This window comes from Anomalospiza imberbis, chromosome 6, assembly GCF_031753505.1.
Source record: "Anomalospiza imberbis isolate Cuckoo-Finch-1a 21T00152 chromosome 6, ASM3175350v1, whole genome shotgun sequence".
Taxonomy (NCBI): domain Eukaryota; kingdom Metazoa; phylum Chordata; class Aves; order Passeriformes; family Viduidae; genus Anomalospiza; species Anomalospiza imberbis.
Window position 1 is genome coordinate 1,354,453 of NC_089686.1, and position 17,354 is coordinate 1,371,806.

The window sequence follows — 17,354 nt, forward strand, 5'->3', positions numbered from 1 at the left end:
CTTCAGAGCTGCCTTTGGGATTAAAATCCCAAGGTTTGGAGATGTTGGTGGCTGTGAAAACCCCTCCAGCAGGCTCTGAATGGTGTCAGCCAAAGGTTGGATCCCATTTGGAAGGAGCAGAACCATCCAGAACTGTGGGATTTGCTGTGTTCCCACCACATTTGTGCTGTGAGAAATTCCTGCCAAGGGGATGCCATTCCCATCACGTCCATTCATCTCCTTCTGGCTACTCCCAGCCCGGAGATCCCAATCTCAAAATCTGGGAATCCTCCTTTTGTTGCTTGAGGTCTATCGAGCCTCACCCAACAAAACCCAAACACTCCATGAACACAGGTCAGAAGAGAAACTCAAACCCCCCGGGAAAACCGAACAAACCCACTAAAACTCCTTCCAAAAACCCACTCAAAAACAACTAAAAATGCCGATTAATTCCCAGCTCCATGCCTCCTACCTGTGACGAGGAAGCTGCAGCGGCCGGCGCCCGCCTCGTTGATGATGTTGCAGTTGTAGATGCCGTAGGAGTCACGGGAGAGGCTGCTCACGGTGTACTCTGTGGAGTCCTGCAGGTCGAACTGCCCCGTGCGCAGCACGCGGCCGCCCAGGCGCCACTCGTAGCTCAGCACCCGCGTGGGGTACGCCCGCAGCACCCGGCAGCTCATGGTGACGCCGCGGCCCTGGCCCTGCCGCAGCTCCAGGAACGCCGGCTCCACCGCCGGGGGGTCTGCGGAGACACAGCGAGGGCAGCAGGGTGTTAGAGGGGAGAAACCAGGCCTAGGGACAGGATTAACCGAGGTTCTTGTGTGGGACCTGTCCTAGAGACAGGATTGATCCAGGCTCTTGTGTGGGAACTCTCCTAGAGACAGGATTGATCCAGGCTCTTGTGTGGGACTTGTGCTAGAGACAGGATTGATCCAGGCTCTTGTGTGGGAACTCTCCTAGAGACAGGATTGATCCAGGCTCTTGTGTGGGACCTGTCCTAGAGACAGGATTGATCCAGGTTCTTGTTTAGGACCTCTCCTAGAGATAGGATTGATCCAGGTTAGGAACCATCCTAGGCATCCAAACTAACCCAGATTCCTGTTTAGGACCCATCATAGGAGATAAGACTGACCCAGGTTCTTGTTTAGGACCCCTCCTAGGAGAGAGGATTAACCCAGGTTCTTCTTTAGGACCCATCCTAGGAATCAAGGCTAACCCAGGCTCTAATTTAGGACCAGTCCTAGGAGACAGGATTAACCTGGTCCACTCCTGTTGCAGGAGGCAGGGCGGGTTCTTCTTTGCACATCCGAAAAACGAAACATGTTAAACCCAGTTTCTTGTTTAGGACCCATCCCAGGAGAGTGGGTCAGCCCAGGTCGGTGTTTAGGGCCTGTCCTAGGAGACCGGAATATCCCAAGTTCTTGTTAGGAGATCCCTCGGAATGACACTGAATAAAGCCATAAGCTTGTCTTAACTTGGACAGCGCTTGGAGCAACCTATGGAAGGTGTCCCAGCCCATAGCAGGGGTGGAATAGGTGGGCTGGGAGGTCTCTTCCATCCCAAACCAGTCTGGAATTCTGGGACTTTCTTTAGATAAAGTGCATGAGGCAGCAACACCCTGGGCACAAAGCTGAGCTGGTGACTCTGTGCTCAGGTGTGGACACATTCCCGAGGCTGCCAGAGCTCTGGGAATGTTTGGAGAGCACTCCCAGGGATGCACAGCCTGGGATTGTTGGAGTGTCTGTGCAGGGCTGGGAGCTGTGTTGGATGATCCCTGTGGGATCCTTCCAGCTTGGGATATTCCATGATTCCATGAACTCCCCACCCCAGGAGCTGCTGTCTGGCTTCACCAAAAATCATCAGCTCTGGATCTTTTTTCTCCATTCCGGTGGAGATTTTGCTGTCCCAGTAAGCCCAGAATGAGCCAGTTCCCCACACCCAGAACAGCCCGTTCTGCCCTAACTCGAATAAAACTGATTTTAAATAATTCACACTCACAGCTTCAAACTCTGCCAGAATTTTGATTCCAGTAAAACACCAAATAAATAAAATATAACCAACATCCAGTGTGTGCACAGACCCAACTTCCCGCTGCCATTTGCCTTTGGAAAACTTCATCATGACTGGAAAATAAGGATAATCTGGCCGAGCAATGGCTCATGCTCAGCTCATGACAGCACAGCTCTTCAGAGCCAGGAACACGCATGGAAAACGTGTTCCCAAAGGGATGCAAACCAGGGAATTCTGGCTCTCTAAAGAACTCGGCGCATTTTTTAACCCCTGACAGGAAAGAACTCCTGAAATCCTCCCGTTCCAGGGTGGCACAGGGAGGTTTTGTATCCTTACAAGGTGTTTTACATAAAACATTAAAATGTTCCTGTTTCCCTAAGTTTCCCAAGACAGCAGCTTTGCAGGGAACTGTTGGTTTAAAGACAGGAATTGTCCTTGGGAAAGAAAATGTTCCAGATCTCTGCTGCCTTCTCAGGAGAGCTGGGAGTTGCCTCTCCCAAATCTCCTGTTTTCCTCTCACCACACTGCCTTAAATATTTGTGCTTCCCCAGAAATTCCTAGATCCTCCTATATAATGGATATCAACGGAATTATTAATCAGATTTTACTGTTTTCCAGGCATTTTCCACCTGGAAATATAAGTTGTCCAAGGGGAAAGTTCTTAATGGAAAAGTTGGAAAATACTGGAAATGGGCAGTGGAGTCCCCATCCTTGGGGGGATTTAAATCCCTGGGGAGGTGGCACTTGGGGTCATGATCAGTGGTGGCCTTGGTAGTTCTGGGAATGGTTGGATTTGATCTCAGAGGGCTTTTCTAATCTAAAGCATTCCAAGATCTCATGAGCTCTCCATATTTTTATGGATCATGATCACAACAAGGCACCCACTGCTGTTCCTGGTATAATTTGATCTTTATAACAAATCAGTTATAACAAATGTAACAAGCCAATTTTAACTGAAATAAATATTTGATTTTTAATTAGAAATTCTTTTTTTTTTTTCCCCATATTCTAGCCAGGATAATTCCATATCCATATCCATCACCTCTCCAGCCCTTCCAGCCACACCAAAATACACCTTAAAATCCTGGGAAAATCCTCCCTAAACTTGGAGCCAGGCACAGAAGAATCTCTAAAATAACAACAAAAAGATGCTCAAGCAGCATCTGCTGAGGACCCTCCTGATCCTAAATCCCTGAGGGAGAACACAGGAATTTTGGGACAGGAATATCATGGAAGCTCCGTGTCTGAGGTGTTAAAAAGCCTTTAATGGATGATTTTACTGTCATTTTCTCCCCTTGCTCATAAACCCTTGGAATGCTTGAACATTCAAAACTCATCTCTGGTTTGGAATAACATTCCCACCTTTGTTTTCCTTGCTGCTTCCATTGAATGCTCCGAATCCAGGGAATGATTTCACCTCCCCTTGGCACCTCAGTTTAACAATTTTAACGGGAATTTGTATTCAGGCCCTTCTTTCTCCTCCCCCTGCTTTATTTACTTATCAAGCTACTTTAGCCTTATAAACAGCTTTTAAATGAAACTTTCCCCTGCCTTTAAGGTCAAAAAAGTCTTTAAACCCCACAATTCCCATTTATCCAGGGGCTGATGATCCCCAGTGACAGGAAGAGAAAATTAACTCGGGCTGCTCATTCCCGAATCCCACTTTAGCAGGTAATAAGTTTAATGGGAAAGGGAAGGGCTGATAAAAGCCCCAGCCAGAGTTAACAGCTTGTTTTTCCATCATTTTTTTCCATTGTTTTTTATAGGATTGTGACTTCCCAGATGCGCAGAAGAAAACCTGGAGTTGTTTGTGACTTCTCTGCGTTGAACTCATTTGCATCAGCTCTTCCCCAAGGCTTTGGCAATTTGATTTAATTTACTTTTTCCCTCCTTATTCCTTTCATAATTCCACTATTAGTTTTGGAAAAATCTCCAGCAAAGCTGCCAAGGGAGCACGGTTCATTCTCTTCCACAATTATCTTTGGGAAGCAAACGGGGCTGGAGTTAAATCAGGCTCTCTATTAATGTTTAATGAAGTTTTTTAGCCTAAGTACATTCGTGTTTTAAGGATTAGGAAACAGAAAAAGGAAAGTTCTGGAGCTGTGCAGAGAAATGACAGTGAGATGCTTGTTTGGTTTGAACCACACAGCTGCTCCTCACGGTGAGGGTCAAATCCTGGTTTTTATAGTGGGATTTAAGGAGAAAATTCCGGGAATTTGTTTCCACTGTGATGCCCCAAGAAGAGGCTTCAACTGCTGCTTTGGCCTCTCAATTTTCATTTTAAGCTAAACAAATAACGAGTTTTTCTCTCCCAGCTCCAGCAAGGGGAATAATAAATAAATAACAATAAAAAGTGGTGCCTCTGCTCACTTTCCATTGGGTTTGTAGCCACTGTTGGATTCACCCGACAGGAATGTTATCCAACACTTCCGAATCCATCTATTCCCTGAATCTCCACTGCAGCCACATTCCCAGGTTTTTTAGCTCCTGAGGTGGGTCTGGAGGTGCCTGAATGGAGCCTGGAGCTCAGGAGACAGAGAAGCCCAGACAAGATGGGATTTAGGAGCTTTGGGAAGCCCCAGTGCACAGAGACTGTGATCCTTGTGAAATGACAATGATTTTCCAGCCAAAGCTTGGAATAGGGGTATTACACCTTGGATAATGTATTTATTTCAGTAAAACAAAACCATCATGGCCAGAAATAGAAAAAAAGCCATTTGCACATCTGGGAGTAAATTAAAACAGGTGTGCAAATCCGTCCTGGAATTGTGCATTCCAAACCCTGCCCTGCACAGACATATCCATGGTACAGCAAGGGAAATCCCTGTTTCACGGAACCCAGGAACATTTTGGGGTTGGAAGGGACCTTAAATCCCACCCCTGCCATGGCAGGGACACCTCCCACTGTCCCAGGCTGCTCCAAGCCCCAGTGTCCAACCTGGCCTTGGGCACTGCCAGGGATCCAGGGGCAGCCCCAGCTGCTCTGGCAATTCCAGCCCAGCCAGGAATTCCCAATTCCCAATCTCCCATCCATCCCTGCCCTCTGGCAGTGGAAGCCATTCCCTGTGTCCTGTCCCTCCATCCCTTGTCAAAACTCTAAAGATTCTCATAATGGACTCTTAATTTTTTCATCTTATCCCTAGCAAGGTCCTGATTTTAAGTTAGAGGGATTTTGATGGTAACTTTCAGTGTAAAATTATTATTAATTTCATTTTCTCTTGCATTCTGTGTCCATGCTTGCTTTGCAGAAGGATTTACAATGGAAAATCCTGGTCCCCCACTCTCAGGAATTTGCTAACTTGGATTTTGTCCTTTGAGTTGTCTCCCCTGTCTGCAGGGATCCTGTCTGCAGAATTTGCTGGGATTTTCCAGGCTGGTGCCTCTGTCCCGGTTTGGCTCCTTGACAGGGCATTAAATTCTCTGGAAATCCAGATCCAGCCTCACCCAGCAACTCCCAGGTTCCTGAGCTTCAATATTTGTGCTGGAGCACATGCAACATTTGCAAGTGATAAATATTCAGATGAGTAAAAACAAATGGATAAAATAAAAACTTTGGGGCAAAGCTGCACCATTCATTTCCCTCCATATCTGCAGATCTTGATTTCCTTGATTTGTCCAGCTGGGGCCAGAAGGGGATGGGTGAATAATGAGGAGCTTCCTTAAAAAACCATGAAATGGGAATAATCTGTGGGTTTTTAAAGGTTTCTGCTCTTCTGAGTGTCTTTTATGGGCTCTGCTGCTGCTGTTCCTTGGATTTTATGGAATTAAATTTGTCCTGGCTAGAATATAAATCAATGAACAGCAGTGAACAACATTTTAATCCTACAGAGCTCACAAGGGGAGGTGTGGCTGGGCCCTCTGTTGTTCCTCCTTCTCTATGGGCAGGTCTTGGATCCCAAATTTGTCTCTTCCATCTCCAGGATTAAGGAATGTCTCTGGAGGAGGAGGGACCCACTGGTGACCTGGGGAAAAAAAAAAAAAAAACCTCTGCACTCATTTTAAAACATTTTTCACCTCAAAAAATCATGGAGCCAAGTAGCCAAGTTAGGATTGCTGGGGGTGCTCAGATGGAGAAGGGAAGAATCCAAGGAGATCCTTCCAGGGCCTGAAGGGGCTCCAGGAGAGCTGGAGAGGGACTGGGGATAAGGCATGGAGAGACAGGACACAGGGAATGGCTCCCACTGCCAGAGGGCAGGGATGGATGGGAGATTGGGAATTGGGAATTCCTGGCTGTGCTGGAATTCCCAGAGCAGCTGTGGCTGCTCCTGGATCCCTGGCAGTGCCCAAGGCCAGGTTGGACACTGGGGCTTGGAGCAGCCTGGGACAGTGGGAGGTGTCCCTGCCATGGCAGGGGTGGGATGGGATGAGCTTTAAGGCCCTTCCAACCCAAACCATTCTGGGATTCCATTTGGGATTTGAACCAACTCTCCTCCGATGGGGATCTAGCCAGGGGTGCAATATCCTGCTCATTCCTGGAGCGACTCAAACCAATATTCCTTTGGAATATTTAGCAGGAAAATAATTTTTTTTTTTTACTCATTCCTACAACAATCATTCCATTATTTGTGGGGCTGAGCTCCACATATATGGACATGAACAAAGCAGGGAAGAGGATGGAGACTGGGTTGGGAAGGAAGGGATATTAGGGACCATCCCATGCCATCCCTGTCATGGGCAGAGACACCTCCCACTGTCCCAGGATGCTCCAACCTGGCCTTGGGCACTGCCAGGAATCCAGGGACAGCCACAGCTGTTCTGGGAAATCCACTCCAGTCCCTCCCCACCCTCCCAGGATCCTTCAAGGACACTTAAATACCCCGGAAGGGAGGACAGAACAGGGAAGAACGGTGAGAAAAGCACACAGGAAATTTGAGATGAGGGAAGTGCTGGATTCAGCTCCTGGTTCCCCTCAGGCTGTCACTGACAGGTGACACTGGTCCAGGTGACACCAGCTCAGATCTGCACACAACCCCTTTAATGATTAATGCAGCATTTTAAACGCTCTCCCCACTCCTGAAATCTCTCCCAGAGCTCCCTGCTCCGAGATTTTTCTTTTCCACAGAAAAACAAGGGAGCACCAGCCCTTGGAGCAGCCTCGTCATTCCAGAGAGAATCCCAGAGTAGTTTAGGCTGGAAAAACCCCCAGAGACCATCGAGCCCAACCATTCCCAGCACTGCCAAGGCCACCACTGCCCCATGTCCCCAAGTGCCACATCCACGTGGATTTAAATCCCTCCAGGGATGGGGATTCCACCACTTCCCAAGGCTGGACAACCTTTTCCATGGAGAAATTCTCCCTAATGTCCAGCCTGAAGTTCTCCTGGTGCCACTTGAGTCTGTTCCCGCTTATCCGGTCGCTGGATTTCTGGGATAAGAGCCCGATCCCACCTGGCTGCACCTTCCTGCAGATGCCACCAGTGCCACCCCCCTCCAGCACAGCTCAGCCAGCCCAGGTGACCTTCACCCCCAGAGTTGGGGTCACCACATCCCAACCATGCCCACACTCCCGAAAAGTGATGGAAAAGGACATTACAGCTTCAAGTGCCAAATAAACTAGGGATAAACACGGAAAAACCAGCTAGGGAGAGGAGCAGAGAAACTGGAAACACCTGGGAGACATCTCAGCATGATGGCTTGAAATAATAAGTGTTTTTTACTCGGACAGGGGAGGCAAAGAGATGTTGTGAGGAGAGCAGAAAACACAGAAATGTGCACATAAAACAAATGTATGGACTTCAAACAGCACCAAAATCCCATTTTTACTGCTCTTCTGGACAGTGTTTGCAACCAACTTTATTTGCCTTGAAACAGAGATCAGTTTTCACCTCTATATTTTATTTCTCCTGTGGACAAGGTCACTTTAGACCCAAATGGGGTTTGCTTTTGTTGATCAAAGTAGAGAATTACCAATAAACCCCCCAAATTTCTTTCTTTCTCTGTCCTTGGGAGAGTTGGGGCCTGTTTTATGTGCAGAAGTCGTGGCTTTAAGTTAAATTATGCATTTACCTCAGGGCCAGGTGAGGCTTTCATCCCCTTTAGAACCTGGGACTTAGAACACACCTCAGAGAATGGAATTCATTGAACTGCCCCTATTTTTAAGCAGCCAAGGTCAGGGCTTGAAAATTTGGGGTCAGGGATTGAAACCCTGGGGATGGCTCAGCCTGGGATCTGCGGAAAATGAGAGGGACTCAGGTCAGAGCTGGAGGGCAAATTGTTCTCAGGTTCCAAAATAAAAAAAGCTTTGGGCAGGTTTAAAGAAAATAGAAAAAAAAAAAAATAGGGCCAGAAGAGAAGAGCTCAGAGCAGCAGGACAGGAGAAAAATGGGAATTTATTGGAGCAAATTCCCAGCCCAGAATTTCTTCCTGATCATTCCTGGTGGACAAGCAGGAGGAGGACAAGCAGGACAAGGAGCCCTCAGCTGAGGCGGAATGACCAGTTTGGGAATACAAACTCTGCTCCCTTCCCTTCATCACTTCTGGCATTCAAAAGGGATCAAATTATTTTAAAGGAAGGAACATTGAAATGGAGCATTGATAGAGGCACCAAATGACACTGAAGCAGCAATGGGATAAAACCTTTCCTATGGAGCTAGGCTGGAAGAGCTAGGAATGCTCACCTGGAGAGGAGAAGGCTCCAGGGAGAGCTCAGAGCCCCTTGCAGGGCCTGAAGGGGCTCCAGGAGAGCTGCAGAGGGACTGGGGACAAGGGATGGAGGGACAGGACCCAGGGAATGGCTCCCACCACCAGAGGGCAGGGATGGGTGGGAGATTGGGAATTGGGAATTCCTGGCTGGGCTGGAATTGCCAGAGCAGCTGTGGCTGCCCCTGGATCCCTGGCAGTGCCCAAGGCCAGGTTGGACACTGGGGCTGGAGCAGCCTGGGACAGTGGGAGGTGTCCCTGCCATGGCAGGGGTGGCCCTGGGTGGGATTTAAGGTCCCTCCAACCCCAAAGTCTCCCAAAGTTCAGCCCTGTGCGTGGCCACAGGGAAAGAAGGAATTACAATTCCTAACATAAAACCACCCCATGATATTCCCCATTTCAGCAGCATCCCAATGTCCAGCATTAAAGCAGAGCTTTGCTCTGAAATGAAACTGCCCTGAGTAGATCAACCATAAAAAAACCTCAGAGAAACAGGGTTTGAGTTCATTTGGATTTTCCTGGTCCTGAATGCTGAGAGTAATTAAATCCCATTTGGAATATTCCAAGGAATCAGGCCCTGCTCATCATCTTTGAGTCTGGATTTGCATTTAGGTCCTACTCCAACTAAATAAAAAACCTCACAACTAAATAAATAAATGCATAAATAAGGGATATCACCTCTGTTTTTAGGGCTGCTCTTAGGGCAGATGAATTTGTCTTCTGTGTCCAACAATTTCATGCTGAATTGAATAAACTCCAACATATCCTTGTTTTCCTCTTCCCACGGGAGTCTCTAAAATTCTATATTATTGCTTCAAAGTGTGCTTTCTCCCCAAATGTTTTACACAGAATTGCCTTTTTGTTTCCAGCGAATCCAGATATTGCTCCTCTCCTTCTTCCAGCTGTTTCCTCTCCTGTTGGAGTTCATCTTCCCACTCAACCAATTTTATCAAGCCCTGTTTTATCTCCAAAATTGAATTTTCAATGTTATTGAAGGAATATCTTTTTCTCTCTTTTCATTTCCTCCCCAGACTCCACCAGGGCTCACTTTGGATATATTTGGGAGCGCTGCATAGTCAGTGGGATTGCCATGAAAAATATTCTGGAACACCCTGAGTTCCCTGTTTGCCTTGCTTTCCCACCATTCTCAATCCTCTTGGAGCAACCTGGGATAGTGGAAGGTGTCCCTGCCCTGACAGGGCTGGAAGTGGGTGGGTTTAAGGTCCCTTCCCACCAAACCATTCTGGGATTTTGGGATTCTTTCCCACATCAGCCAAAGCCCAAGTCCGTGGGACAGAAAATCAACAATGATCCATGACTGATTCCTGGAGCAGAGATCTGGGTGGCTCCAAGCCTCATCCAGCCTGGCCTTGAAGTGGATCCATGAAGTTTGGAGAACCCTGAAGGCTGACAACAACCATGCCCATGTCAGGGATGGAACTGGAGGAGCTTTAAGGTCCCTTCCGACCCAAACAATCCTGGGATTTTTTGATTTTCCAATCCTGACAGAGATGTGGAAGCCTTGGCAGTGCTGGGTATCCTGCTGGGCTCAATGATCTTTCCAACCTCAGCCATTCCATGGGTTTATATTTGGTCTTCCAGGTTCCAAGTCATGGATTTCAGCTTGCAAAGGATAACAAAACCCAAGAGGAAGAGGATCCTCAGGGAATGGGCACATTCCCGAGGCTGCCAGAGCTCCAGGAGCATTTGGACAGCGCTGCCAGGAACAGGTGGGGTTGCTGGGGGGTCTGGCAATGCCAGGAGCAGGACTGGAGGATCCTTGGGATCCCTTCCAACTCAGGATATTCCAGGATTCCAAGATTATTTCAAAGAGGGGATGTAGAGATGTTGCTGTTTCTCTTTCGTAGCTCCCAATATCTTGAGGGTACCAAACCCAACATCCAATGGATCATTCCAGAAATTACCAGGCTCCATGAAACTTCTTGGAATGATTTTACATTGCCCAGCCACATCATAATTATCCTCATAAAACAAATTACAGCAGAGTGTGAATCTGCAGCCTCTCCACTGCAAGACAGGACCTTCCTAAAAGGAAAAATCACCATCCCTTGTTGGAAAAATCAGTCCCAAGTCCTGTCATCCTAGCTAGGAATGGGAATTCCCATCCAGGAATGAGATTTCTTTGTATCTCTACCCCTCTCTGCAAGCCAGCCCTGCCACAGATTGGAAAATGAGGATAGGATCAGTCTGTTCTTTGATAGAGAATAAAATGTGCCAATAATCCATCGGAATGTTCGAATAAATCCAAATAAACTGCCCCATCTGGAGGGAAACAGTCAATGAGAGCAGGGAGGAAAGTGGCTTTATGATAAAAATATCTATTAATGGGCACTGGAGCTGCAATAGAGCCTGGAAAATGAGAGATTTGTATCAGTTGTGGGGGATATGGATCAATTGTGAGGGATATGGATCAATTGTGAGGAACATGCATCAATTTTAAATGGTTTGAATTTATTATCAAGGGTCGGAACTACCTGGAAATAACAATTCCTCTAAAAGGAGTTACAATGTCCCTGCTTTTGTTTGCCAAACCAATAGGGAATGGAAGGTGTGGCACCTGGGGACAGTGGTGGCCTTGGAAGTGCTGGGAACAGTTGGATTTGATGATCCCAAAGGGATTTTCCAACCTCAGTGATTCCACTCAAGACTCCTCTTGCCTTCAGTGATTTCACTCCTGATGTGGTTCCTCAAAGCCTGGTGGAACCCAAAGGAAATCTCTCCAAAAAATCATCTTTCCCACAGACCCTCACAGCATTCCCTGCATCCAGGACCTCCAATACTGAATCCAACATCCTCTGGCCCATCTCCACTGGAAAGCCTGATTTTGTGGGACACAAAGAGCTCTAATTTAATTCCTGTTGGAAGGAATCTTCCTGCTGACACTGTTCCCAGCTCCACAGGCAAAATGATTTGCAAACCTCCCTATTAACAGCAGCGGACAGGCCTGAATAACAACACTGGAACTGAGAATAAAATCCAAAGGATTTGGGAGGGAGCACGGGGAAAGCAGCAGCTTGTCTTTAAATCTGTGGATTGCCTTCCAAACTCTGTTTTATGAGGCAATTACAGGCACAAAGTTGAATATTGGAAAGTGAGACAGGAGGAGAGGGATTTATGGAGCTAAAAAACCAGCTGGGACGAATTCCAGCAGCATCCATGGACAGCATTATTTGTGTCCTGTGTCAATTCAAATAATCTTAATTTTTAATGCTGCACTTTGCAACCAGAGTTCTGTTGAAATCCATATTTTGTGTAATTATGGGAATTAATCCCCTAAGTATTACAGGACAACAAAGGAATTATATTTACTCAGCATCTTCTGCTGTTAAAAATTAACTACATGGACGAGTTAATTATTCCAATTTACCTTTCCCTGGTTGCTGTTGAGTTGTCCTTGGTTTTTGTGACTCCTTTATATTCCAGCCACAACATTCCCTCACATCCTACTGCTCATCTTCTTCCCATGATAACTATGGGGATGGATATCCCTGAATTCCACAAGGTTTTGAGAATAATTTCATGGGTTTTCCTCGGCCCTTTCGGGCTGGAATTCCCATTTTCCCTTCAAATCCAACCTCTTAACCTGTTATTAATTGGGAATAGAAGAAGAAGTTATGGCTGCTCCATCCCTGGAAGTGTTCAAGGTTGGATGGGGTTTGGAGCAACTAAAGCTCTGATCCTTCCTATATAAAACATGGATATGGAATATTTACATCTCCTCCAACTCATTTTTTCTTCTTCCAAAACCATTTTTGTTTGGAAGACTCTTTGTTCCTGCCCTCAGACAATGCAGGATTATCCTCTCCAAGACCAATTCCCAAAAAAACCCCAATATAAATAATTCTATTTTGCCTCCCTCAATAACATCTCTGTTTATTCAGGTTCTGGAGTGCTCTGGTTTTCTGGAATTTCTGACAGGAAGGCCTGTCCGTGATAATAATTTTAGTAAAAAAATTATGAAAAAATTCAAATTATCTGGTTCTCATCTAAATATTCCACGGCACCAGGGTTTGCATATTCATCACCTCCTTGGGTCACCAAACTCACGCTGCCCTTGACCTTGCTAAATGTCAAAAAGCTCCTGGGATTTCTCTTTCATGATCCAGCCATCCAAAATTTCCCTGTTTTTTCCCTGCCTTGCTCCATGTGGATGAATTACACCCAAAGCCATCCTTGCTTCTGGGTTATTCTGAAATCGGCCTCGATCCTCAGATGAGGATCTTAGAGAATAGATTTTGTTGTTTTACAGTTTTCTGGGAAGTTTCTGGACTAGGAATTAAGGAGCAGGGAATGATCCAGAGGTTAAAAACCACAACATGGGAATTATCCATCTGGAGTGCCCAAATCTCTCCATATTTATATATAAAATAAATGTGGCAAGAAATATCCCCACAGGAAGGTTGAAGCTTTAAGCTCAGCTTAAAGCTCTTCCATATCCTGCGAAAATCCTTTTGGGCAGGAATGTGGATTCCTTGGATACAACCACCAGGGTGGAAAAAAACACTTTGTAAAGCAAATCAAAATTATAAATGCAATGGGAGCACCATTATTTCAATATTTTCAAGTTGTTAAGGTCATTACTTCCTTGGAACAGAAGGGAAAAAATGGCTCAGATTAAAAAAAAAAAATCGACCCTGTTCTAAACTTGTTTTTAGGCTGTTCGTTCTCCCACCACAAACAGCCAAAATTAAACCCAACTTTTATCTCCAGAGAAAGAATTCATTCAGAAAGTGATAAATGCACCAGCCTGGGAATGGACTGAGTTATGTAATATTTGTCCTGAATATTAATCAGCTTTTCCCACTCAAATCTTCAATCATAAGGAGGAAAAAAAGATGTAAATAATATTAATATTAAATGCAAATTCTGCTTTCCTTCATCATTCCAGCTTGCCTAAGCATAGATTTATAAGAGATTTGTTTAAAAATCCAGATATTTGCCCCACTTGATTTCTCAGATTCCTCGGTTATCCCTTTTTAATGAGTTTTCATAATTAAAATTTTATAATCTGGAAGATTTCACTCTTTGGGAGTTTTACCACACTCCTGATCTGCATTCACAAGACAATTCCATGAAGCTGGCAAATTCCCACAGGGATTGGCCACCCTACCTGTTCAAACATTTTCTCCTGATGACTTTCCTAAAGTTCCAAGAGTTTTTAGCTCATTAATCCCAGTCTCTTTTGGGATGGGGAACACTTCCTTCTCTCACAACAATTTTTATTTCATTATTAATACAGTATTTGCATATAAATATTTCATCAGGCAGATATTTCAAGAGTAGACCCAGCACGTTCCTGAGCTGCCAAATTGCCTTTCCAAGGCAGAAAAATTCCTTTTCCATTCCCAGCTGCAAAGAAATTGAAAATCAAGGAAAGAAGATTCAGGGCTGGATTCTCCAGCTGATGGAAAATGGGAATAACTCATTTCTGCTGCTCCCCTCAGCACCTGAGATCATCACTCAGCCTCATCTTTCTCCTGAATTAGCTCTGTTCCATTCCCAATCTAATTCCTGCAGGATGAGCCCCTTTTCCCAAATTATTTGGAATTTATTACCAAGGAAGAATGACTCAAATAAAGCTGAGCTCCAACAGGACGGGAAGTTCTGGAGCATCTCAATGTGGCCACCAAAGCTCTGCCAGCCAGGCTTCCATGAAGTATCTTGGATATTTTAAGAGGCATTCCAAGGGTTTGGAGAAAGGGTTTGTGCTGCAAATAGGATTTTATGGAGCACAGAAGGAAAAGGGAGCTGGGAAAAATGATCCCGTCCTCACTGCTCCGATCACTTGGGAAAGGACATGATGGAAATGCTGCCTAAGGTGGCACCCAGTGGCACTTTTATGTCCCCACTGTCTCCTGCAGCTGGAAAAGTGGAGCTGGTAAATTGTCCCTGGATTGGGCCCTGTCCGCCACCAGCAAGGTTTGATTTATTCCTTAAAAATTAATTTATCCACAATTGTAGCTGGAAGATCATAAAATAGAATCCCAGAGTGGCTTGGATTGGAAGGGACCTTAAATCCCACCCAGTGCCACCCCTGCCATGGCAGGGACACCTCTCACTGTCCCAGGCTGCTCCAACCTGGCCTTGGGCACTGCCAGGGATCCAGAGGCAGCCACAGCTGCTCTAGGAATTCCATCCCAGCTCCATCCCATCCTCCCAGCCAGTAATTCCTTCCCAATCTCCCATCTAACGCATGATGGGAAACCTCATCCTAGAGCAACCTGGGATACTGGGAGGTGTCCCTGCCCATGGAGGGGGTTGGAATGGGATGGGTTTGAAATTCCCTTCCAACCCAAACCATTCTGTGACTCCAGGATTTTCATTTTCCTAGAGAAGTTTTGGGATTTAAGGTAAACACACCAAAAAATAATCTTAAGCCACAGCTCAAGGACAAACTGTGACCAAGACCAAAAATCCACAATTTTCCTGGAGAACTCCCAGGCTGGGATCCTGAAATCACTGAGATGAGATAAAGGGATGGCAGTGGAAAAGAGAGGTGAGGAAAACAAAAAACTCATTAGGTGAGGGGGTCAAATTAAAAAAAAAAAAATCCTTTATATTTGAATTTACTTTTCATGTTTCTTTAGCTTGACCCAACAGATAGGACCTGGAGCAGTAATTCCACAGAAGGATTTGCCCTGTGGAACAGATTGCCAGGGAATGAGCACATTCCCAAGGCTGCAGAGGGCGAGATTATTGGGGTGTCTGTGCAGGGCCAGGGATTGGATTTGTGATCCTTTTGGGTCCCTTCCCACTCAGGATATTCCAGAATTCCTTGAAAATAGATCAATTAACCACTTTTAGTGAGACAAAGTCCTGCTGTCACAAGGAGAACTTTCCCAAGAATGGGAATATTCTCACTCAGCACATCCACAATGAAATCCATGAGTTATTTTCTAAATAAAAGTGTTCCATTAGAAATCTTTCCCTGTTCATCACTGCTGGAAGCATCTAGGATAAATATTCCCAAATTCTGAAAAGAACTGGTTTTTATGACAATTGGTTAAATGCCACCGTCGGTACAGAAACGCTGCTCAAGTCATTGGGAACAAAAACTTTCCTCCCACAGGAAAAATAATCAAAGCTTTCCATAATTTTTCTCCATTCATCTCCAATTTGTCACTTGCCAGGATGTGAACAAAGGGAGCGGAATTCTAAACACGGAGAGATGAAAGGAAAAGCGCCTGGAAATACCTGTTGAACTCCTACTTCTTGGAAGCATTTTCAGGTTGTGTCTCTTCTCTCAGAATTAGGAAAATTCTGCATCTCGAGCAGAACAAAAATGCATCAAAAGAGGGGGTTTGGCAGCAGGAAAAGGTGGGAAAATAACAGTGACCCAAACAATGCATCCCCAGAATCTGAGAGTCAGCAGAGTCATCCCATGGGATCCACCAGGAACTGCCTCAGGTCCTGAGGAAGTGGGAAGCTGTTGGAATTCCTCATCCACAAAATATTTTCTACTTTTCACAGCAAATCCATGACAGAAAAAGGGGAAAGAAGCTACTTCCTCCCTCCTTATTTAGAAGGATCAACACTCCACTCTTTCTGTGGTGATTCTCATTCCCAGATTCAGAGAATCCCGGGATCACTGAGGTTGGAAAAGAGCTCCAAGATCAGAGTCCCAGCTGTGTCCGATGCCCATCTTGTCCCCAGCCCTGAGCTCTGAGTGCCACCTCCAGGAATTCCTTGGACACCTCCAGGGATGGGCACTCCAAAGCTCCCTGGGCAGTTCCAAGGCCTGAGCACCCTTTCCATGGGGAAATTCCTGGTGGTGTGGGTTCAATGAATCCAAGCAATGCTGTGCTTGGGCACTTCTCCCTTGGGTCCGTGGGCACAGCTGGCAGGTACCCCATCATGGAATCGTGGAATCCTCTAGGTTGGAAAAGCCCTCTGAGATCAAATCCAACCCTTCCCCAGCTCTGCCAAGGCCACACTGACCCCTGTCTCTAAGTACCACATCCACAGGGCTTTAAATCCCTGCAGGGATGGGCACTCCAAACCTCCCTGGGCTGCCAAGGCCTGAGCAGCCTTTCCATGGGGAAATTCCTGCTGCTGTCCACCCTGAGCCTGCCCTGGCCCAGTCTGAGGCCATTCCCTTTCCTCCTGTCCTTGTTCCCTGGGAGCAGAGCCCGACCCCCCCGGCTGTCCCCTCCTGGCAGGAGCTATGCAGAGCCACAAGGTCCCCCCTGAGCCTCTTTTTTTCCAGGAAAAAATGATTGAGCCAAGGACAGGAGCCACAGACCCCTCATTCTCAAGTTCTAGTGGGATGAACCCATTCCTAATACAGCCGACTCCACAACTAAGTGAAACCTACAAGGGAGAAAATTCCATCTTCCCTTCAGCCTCAACTTTGGGATTTAAAGCTGGAGCAGCAGGAAAAAGCTGGGGTGGAAGTCCTGCAGGTGCCAACCATGTAATCAATGCATCCATAATCTGTTACAAAGCAGAGCCAGGAAAAATAAATCAGTTGCTTATCAGCACTGAGGACGTGTGAGGAGCAGCTCTTCCCTGGAGGTCCCAAAAGAGGTCACTTGTGCTGAGCACAGAAGTGCTGCTAAAGAGCCAAGTGACAGAAGACTGGGGCATCTGAAAGTGGAATAAATGAGGGCTGCACTTCATAAAACACCCAAATTAAGTCCTGACACAGCAGCAGATGCAGAGAAGTCACTCAGCACAAAGAATGGCTCATTATGCCCCCGTTATTC

At 46.2% G+C, this 17,354-nt stretch overlaps 1 protein-coding gene across 2 annotated transcripts in view; it reads right to left on the bottom strand.

Annotated features, from left to right (window-relative positions):
- MDGA2 (MAM domain containing glycosylphosphatidylinositol anchor 2) overlaps positions 1-17,354 on the bottom strand; it is a 191,385-nt gene that overhangs the window by 42,563 nt on the left and 131,468 nt on the right. For both annotated transcript variants that reach the window (XM_068194878.1, XM_068194879.1), the window contains one exon: positions 452-721. In XM_068194878.1, coding sequence (XP_068050979.1) covers positions 452-721 — 270 coding nt within the window. The remainder of the gene's footprint in view (positions 1-451; positions 722-17,354) is intronic.